An 8159-nucleotide genomic window follows, 5' to 3' on the forward strand; every position below is an offset into this window, starting at 1 on the left:
ACAAAACTAAAATGAGCTTGAGACGTTCAGGAACTAAAATGAGCATGGGATGTTTGATAACTAAAATGAGCATGGTACGTTCAGGAACTAAAATGAGCATGGTACGTTCAGGAACTAAAATGAGCGTGGGACGTTACAAAACTAAAATGAGCTTGAGACGTTCAGGAACTAAAATGAGCATGGGATGTTTGATAACTAAAATGAGCTTGGTACATTCAGGAACTAAAATGAGCATGGTACGTTCAGGAACTAAAATGAGCGTGGGACGTTCAGGAACCAAAATGAGTGTGGGGCATTCAGGAACTAAAATGAGTGCAGGACGTTTGGTAATAAAAATGAGCGTGGGACGTTCAGGAACTAAAATGAGTGTGGGGTGTTAGGGAACTAAAATGAGCGTGGGACGTTCAGGAACCAAAATGAGTGTGGGGCATTCAGGAACTAAAATGAGGGTGGGACGTTCAGGTAATAAAAATGAGCTTGGGACGTTCCGGAACTAAAATGAGTGTGGGGTGTTAGGGAACTAAAATGAGCATGGGACTTTCAGGAACTAAAATGAGCATGGGATGTTTGATAACTAAAATGAGCATGGTACGTTCAGGAACTAAAATGAGCTTGGGACGTTCAGGAACTAAAAATGAGCGTGGGACGTTACAAAACTAAAATGAGCTTGAGACGTTCAGGAACTAAAATGAGCATGGGATGTTTGATAACTAAAATGAGCATGGTACGTTCAGGAACTAAAATGAGCATGGTACGTTCAGGAACTAAAATGAGCGTGGGACGTTACAAAACTAAAATGAGCTTGAGACGTTCAGGAACTAAAATGAGCATGGGATGTTTGATAACTAAAATGAGCTTGGTACATTCAGGAACTAAAATGAGCATGGTACGTTCAGGAACTAAAATGAGCGTGGGACGTTCAGGAACCAAAATGAGTGTGGGGCATTCAGGAACTAAAATGAGTGCAGGACGTTTGGTAATAAAAATGAGCGTGGGACGTTCAGGAACTAAAATGAGTGTGGGGTGTTAGGGAACTAAAATGAGCGTGGGACGTTCAGGAACCAAAATGAGTGTGGGGCATTCAGGAACTAAAATGAGGGTGGGATGTTCCGGAAATAAAAATGAGCGTGGGACGTTCAGGTAATAAAAATGAGTGTGGGACGTTCCGGAACTAAAATGAGTGTGAGACGTTCCGGAACTAAAATGAGTGTGAGACGTTCCGGAACTAAAATGAGTGTGAGACGTTCCGGAACTAAAATGAGTGTGAGACGTTCCGGAACTAAAATGAGTGTGGGGTGTTAGGGAACTAAAATGAGCGTGGGACGTTCAGGAACTAAAATGAGTGTGAGGCGTTCAGGAACTAGAATGAGCATGGGACGTTCAGGAACTAAAATGAGTGTGAGGCGTTCAGGAACTAAAATGAGCGTGGGACGTTCAGGAACCAAAATGAGTGCGGGACGTTCAGGAACTAAAATGAGTGTGGGACGTTCAGGAACTAAAATGAGTGTGAGACGTTCAGGAATTAAAATGAGCTCGGGGCATTCAGGAACTAAAATGAGCACGTGGTGTTCAAGAATTAAATTTGCCATGGGATGTTAACTAAATAGTGTACATACTAAATAATATAAATTGTACGTAATTGTCAGCTGCTCCCAGATTCAGTCTCCATTAATGAAACACTGGGATGCTGCTGACGCCAGCATTCTACTTCTAAATACTACAGTACTGTGTTCAATATTCAGATTTTGAGGTTGCTTTTCTGTCGTGGCTCTTGAGTTCACAGTTTATCTGATGTGTGTTTGGAATCAGGATGAAGGTCGCTGCAACCAGAAGTGAAAAACCAGCCGGTACTAAAGAAAATACGACCAGAACTAAAAGTGTAACTACATAAAATCAGGTCTTTTTTAGTCATGAACTCACGTCTTGAGGGTCCCGGACGTCATGAGCTCCGTCACCAGGATGGTGCATTTGTGGCCCCTCAGCGTCGACTTCCAGGAGTCGAAGAATCGGACGATGTTCGGATGCTGCAGAGCTTTCAGCATCTCCACCTCCTCAGTGAACCTCTGACGCTCCGCCTTGTTCAGACGATGAGTCTGAGGGGTCAAAGGTCGTCAATCAGTCAACCAGTTCATTTATGCAACACCTGAAAGCAGAGCTGGACTGGTAGTCTGGCTTTTGCCCGGTGTGCCAAGGCACCTGGGGTCCGATATAATTTAAATTATATATTTATTAATAATTTTAAAAAAGGGCCAACAACCGGCAAATAAAAAAGAGACAGGTTTTATTTGTTTGTTTTTATTTATGACCCATCAGCTGCTGGAGTTTGGTCACAACCGGTTACAATAATTTATCACATTTATCTGCATTATCAAGGAATAATAACGTAAGTAAAAATAATAAAATAAATTTGATTAAATTGATGCAATAAAATGTTTTTATAAAATAATAAATGTAATCAAAGAAAATAAAAAAGTTAGAAAAAACAGAATAATAAAGTAAAATGAAATTAAGTAAAAGAATATAATGTAAAAAAGTTAAATTAAAAGGCTGTCCTTAGGCCACAGAGAGAAGTGAGTTTGTTTTATTTGAACAAATTAAGGTTTGGATCTGGAAACCAGCTCAGCACAAGAAAGAAGAACTGCTGCAGAACTTTTTCCTGTCATCACATCATTGTTTCCAGGAAACGTTCAGGAGCTTATTAAGAAACCCGTAAAATGAAGAGTCGTTAAATCATAATTTAGCAGCATGAAGAAGAGATCAGATCATCTCAGGACCTCTGGAGGGTCCCCGACCCACAAGTTGGGAACCATCAACCGAGAGCTGACCTTTGACCTCATTACCTCATGGGGACCATGGGGCCCGGCCCTGACCGAGCTGGGACCTGAGGTCAGCTGAAGGTTAGCGGTCAGCTGTGCAGTGAATGGAAGTGAAGCTGCGCTCGCTCGTGCGTGATATAAAGTGTTGGTGGTGACTCAGCAGTTTGTTGTACCGTACACAGTATCTGATTGGACAGACGGCTGCTGGTTGATGTTGATAACAACACACACACACAGAGTTCACTGAAGTGACGCCAAACATTTAAAGGGAAACGTTCTGTTCTAGTTCAGCTCCTTGCTAGTCCTCGACATGCAGACTGGCTCTTCTGATTCGTGGACGGGCTCGCCCTCCTGACCCACGGCCGCCCCTCGTCTTGATGCATCTCATGATGACATCACAGCAGTCAGGTGACGTGACGTGACGTCCCCCCTACCCCCTTCGGGTGTTTCTGGTTACAGAGTCAGTCCAGGTTCTCAGAGCTCTCTGGGACTCAGCTGGTTAATGAGGACGTCTCGCACAAACACAAATACTGTCCTGACACAATCGGCTCAGACGATTACAGATTTTGTTACGATTATAGTCTGAGGAATAATCATAGTTTCACAATTACCACGATTATTATGCATTAATTAAAAGTTCACAACACTAGTAATGACTTAAGTTGATTTTTAGTATTTAATGACCTTAACAATTATGTAAGTATTATTAAAATAAGAGGAATATTAACTTTATTTATCTCCTGGTTCTCATCTCTCATGCAGTGTTAATTATAACTGAAATGCAGTTAATTGGTTATAGTCCTGGAAGTCTATCAGAGCGCAGACAGGAGGAGGCAGCAGGATGTAACGTTAAATGTTCAGTGACTGAAGGTCTGCAGAGGACTACGATGTTCCAGAAAGGCCCTAAAGAAAAGAAGCGATTTGCGCTGCGCTGGAAGCTGCTCAATACTTTGACCGCGGCGTGCACATGAGCTCGCTGCAGCAACAAACCACCCTGGCGCAGCACAAGACATTGAAAACGGGGTTCAGTCCTTACGGAGTAGCTCAGTCCGTAAGGATCAGGTTGGGAACCGGAGGGTTGCCGGTTTGAATACAGCTCGTATGAGAGTGTTGGTGTGTGGACTGGTAGCTGGAGAGGTGCCAGTTCACCTGCTGGGCACCGCCGAAGGAGGCCTTGAGCAAGCCCCTGAACCCGTAACTGCTCGGGGCGCCTTACTTACTATGTTCATCATGGAATCTCTGTTCGTTAAGCTATGATCGTTCAGACTAGACACTGCAGACTTTTAAGGTGTCTTGAAGCAGGTGGGAACCCTCTCCTGAGACAGTGATGTGTTGAAAATGTCAGTAACAACATCAACTAGCTGATTGGCTCAGGTTTTTAGTACACGGCCAGGGATGTTATCAGGCCCAGCAGCTTTACTCATATTCACTCTCAGCAGGACTCACATCTGCTGTGGATACTGACAGTGGCCGGTCCTCTGGAGGTGGAGTAGACTTTACAGCTGAGATCATAAAAGGTGTTATGTTCATCAGGTAATGTGGCCTCACACATGATGGGGCAGCTCCTGCTGTTGTGGCCTGTGATGTTTTTGATGGCCTGCCACATATCTTTAGTGTTGAGGTCTCTCCAGTCTCTGCTGATGTCTCCGCTTCGCCTCCTTGATGCCAGCTTTCAGTCTCTCTCTGGCGGAGCTGTAAGCTTCTTTATCACCCGACTGAACAGTTTGAACTGTTGGTTTGACCCTTATAATCAGCTGAGTGTAAGTGGGCAGGAGAATCAGAGAAATACGGTCTGATAGACCAAAATGGCGGCGGGGGAGGGCTTCGGAGCTGCCAGGATTCTGTATGCAAGGTCCAGGTATAAAACAAAAGTAATATTAAAACCAGCTGAGTACAGTTTACTGAATCTTCCGCCATGTTGGAAATCTGAATCTGCCGTCGACCAAGTTTTAGATTAATCAGACATTGTGACCTCAAACAACAACCATCAGACTGAATCAGGGTCAAAATCTGAATCTGGGTCTTCCTGTTCCTGTGGGTCTGACTGCTAAACTAATATCAGATGATGTCTGATGGTGCAGATTTGTATGTTTTGGGTAGCAGAAATGACAATAGAGACTGAAAACACAGCAGACTGCTGAAGATTCACTGAACCTGAAGACATTAATGAGTCTACTCGTGAACTTCGCTTCGGTCCAGGTGGGAAAGTCCTGGATTAACCCCAAAGAATGAATGAAGCGTTAGATATTTACCCTGAGAGAGCAATAAATACTTCACCAAACGCTGGGATTCCTCATTCTCAGCCAATCAGAGCTCTCAGACACCAGCCAATAAAACTATAACGTCTCTCTCATTTCTCAGCCGCCTGTTGAGTCTGTCGGTTTATTCTGCTCTGATCCAAGTTCCTCCACCGCTCTTCAATCTGCTCAGTCACCACAACAAGGAAACAAAGAAAGCAAGGCCTATATATCCGACCCAAATGTTCTCCTGCACTTGAGACGCCGACGCTGTTACACATCACGATATTTATAGACTGATCTCTATGTGAGGGCAAACACGGTTGCAAGATTATAAACTTTTGTTGTGCAGCATATTGGTGGATATTCTTTCCACATTTATTTTGGGACTTCTGTATAAAAAGACCTACTGTGATCTGGTTCAGGTCTCACTCTGAACCAGAGTGCACTGTAGGAACGTTGACTTGTATGTTTTGGTATAAATAAGGATTACAAGCTGTTAGAAATATAAATAATCAACATTTAAAGGAAGTGAAAGAGTCCTGTAAAGAGAGGACAGTGAGTCATTATTACCTGCAACCAGCATCTCTCTCTAACCTTGGACACGCTTACTATGTGCAGATAATGTAGACAGAAAAACTTCTGATGAGGTACGCTGACAGCTTAAAGAGGTCATATTCTGCTCATTTTCAGGTTCAAAATCTTATTTAGAGGTTGCACCAGAACAGGTTTACATGGTAATGTGTTTCTCATACTGCACATTGCTGCAGCTCCTCTTTTCACCCTGTGTGTTGTACGCTCTGCTCTTGAGCTACAGAGTGATGCATCTTACTTGTACAAAATCTTTGTTGGGAGTTGCACATGTGCAGTTCCCAGGTAAGGAATACTAGCCAATCAGAAGCAGAGAAGGGCGGGTCGTAAGAAACAAGGTAGTGTGATCCAAATCAAAGCCGCTTCAGACTGAGACCGTAACCTAGCAGATGGTAGAAGTTACTCTCAAGTCCACAACATCATTGTTCCACATCTTCCCATAAACCACTACAAAAAATCACCATATTTCAACTCAATTTGAACGTTTGCTCAGTAGCTTTCACATCAGGTGTAACGTTAGCATCATAGCTATAACTTTAGCTGTGTTAGCCAACGTTTACAACAACTCCGCACTTGAACAGTCTGAAGTTACATTGCCGTGTTTATTTTAAATATAATTCCCAACCAATAAAGCAAACTTACAGGTTGTGACTGTGAATTTCCAGAGTTGCATCGTCTTTTAGGACTAAACGTTGAACTGTTGCCGGTGTTCTGACGATCTATGCTGCCTTGCTGAAAAATGCTACCATAGCGCAAATCGATAGACTGGACTCTACTCGGCCCTGCTCCGTTTTCCATTGCAGATAGTACCCAGAGATAGTACGTAGCTTGTTGTCATAGCGACGCAACACACAACTGCCGCGACGTAACGTTCAATGCGACACACACACCAGTGATCCACACAGCTTTCTCTTTTTTAAGTTAAAACGTTTGAACCTTCCTCAGAATGTAAAGACAGATAAGCGGTATGAAAACCTTCCAGCTGTGTTTTCCTCTGCCGTTGTTGCTGCAGCGGTCTGTGTGACGGCGGGAGCAGAGGGCTCTGTGAGCGGGCGGCCGGCCGGCCTCACGCGCTCCTCCCGCGGGTCACAGCAGGCTTCCCCCGCAGCCACAACTCCGAAAATATTCAAGCACATTTTTGTTCCGCCGTCACTTCTCGTAAAACTGTCAATATTCAACATCTACACAGCTGATTTCACCTTAAAAAGTGGATTTAGTGATGACATTACATACGAAAACTGTAAAATATAAAACTTCCTGTTGCTGGCGCAGCAATGATGATGCAGTGAATAGTGAATATTCACTCAGCAGTCTGTGGTGTTTTCACGTTACATTTTAGTTTCCCTCAGCTGGCTTGGAACCTCGACGGAGGTGATATGACGAAAAGTACCTGGAAGCAGGAACAGGTGCAACATTTCTACATTGGAAAACCAACAAAGGCGAGTCGAGCCAAAGGGCCTCCGCTCAGACTAGCTTGGTTTGAGGGCGTGCCTGAGCTTTAAAGCTGAGCTACAAACTGGTGATGGCGCATCGATACGATGCTTGCCTTTGGTGTGGGGGACCTGGGTTCGATTCCCACTATGACCACTTAACCCCTCGTTGCTCCAGAGGCGTGCGACCTCTGACATATATAGCAATTGTAAGTTGCTTTGGATAAAAGTATAATAACGAGTTTAAAGTTCTGATGAAGTATAATAACGAGTTTAAAGCTCTGATGAAGTATAATATCGAGTTTAAAGCTCTGATGAAGTATAATAACGTGTTTAAAGTTCTGATGAAGTATAATAACGTGTTTAAAGTTCTGATGAAGTATAATAACGAGTTTAAAGCTCTGATGAAGTATAATATCGAGTTTAAAGCTCTGATGAAGTATAATAACGTGTTTAAAGCTCTGATGAAGTATAATAACGAGTTTAAAGTTCTGATGAAGTATAATAACGAGTTTAAAGCTCTGATGAAGTACAATAACGTGTTTAAAGTTCTGATGAAGTATAATAACGAGTTTAAAGCTCTGATGAAGTATAATAACGTGTTTAAAGTTCTGATGAAGTATAATAACGAGTTTAAAGCTCTGATGAAGTATAATATCGAGTTTAAAGCTCTGATGAAGTATAATATCGAGTTTAAAGCTCTGATGAAGTATAATAACGAGTTTAAAGCTCTGATGAAGTATAATATCGAGTTTAAAGCTCTGATGAAGTATAATAACGAGTTTAAAGCTCTGATGAAGTATAATAACGAGTTTAAAGCTCTGATGAAGTATAATAACGAGTTTAAAGCTCTGATGAAGTATAATATCGAGTTTAAAGCTCTGATGAAGTATAATAACGTGTTTAAAGCTCTGATGAAGTATAATAACGTGTTTAAAGTTCTGATGAAGTATAATAACGAGTTTAAAGCTCTGATGAAGTATAATAACGTGTTTAAAGTTCTGATGAAGTATAATAACGAGTTTAAAGCTCTGATGAAGTATAATAACGTGTTTAAAGTTCTGATGAAGTATAATAACGAGTTT

At 42.3% G+C, this 8159-nt stretch overlaps 1 protein-coding gene across 8 annotated transcripts in view; it reads right to left on the reverse strand.

Annotated features, from left to right (window-relative positions):
* LOC123962689 (serine/threonine-protein kinase WNK4-like) overlaps nucleotides 1–8159 on the reverse strand; it is a 32375-nt gene that overhangs the window by 17096 nt on the left and 7120 nt on the right. For all 8 annotated transcript variants that reach the window (XM_046038936.1, XM_046038928.1, XM_046038920.1 and 5 more), the window contains one exon: nucleotides 1921–2093. In XM_046038936.1, the coding sequence (XP_045894892.1) occupies nucleotides 1921–2093 (173 nt within the window). The remainder of the gene's footprint in view (nucleotides 1–1920; nucleotides 2094–8159) is intronic.

Source organism: Micropterus dolomieu, linkage group LG02, assembly GCF_021292245.1.
Source record: "Micropterus dolomieu isolate WLL.071019.BEF.003 ecotype Adirondacks linkage group LG02, ASM2129224v1, whole genome shotgun sequence".
NCBI classification, from domain to species: Eukaryota; Metazoa; Chordata; class Actinopteri; order Centrarchiformes; family Centrarchidae; genus Micropterus; species Micropterus dolomieu.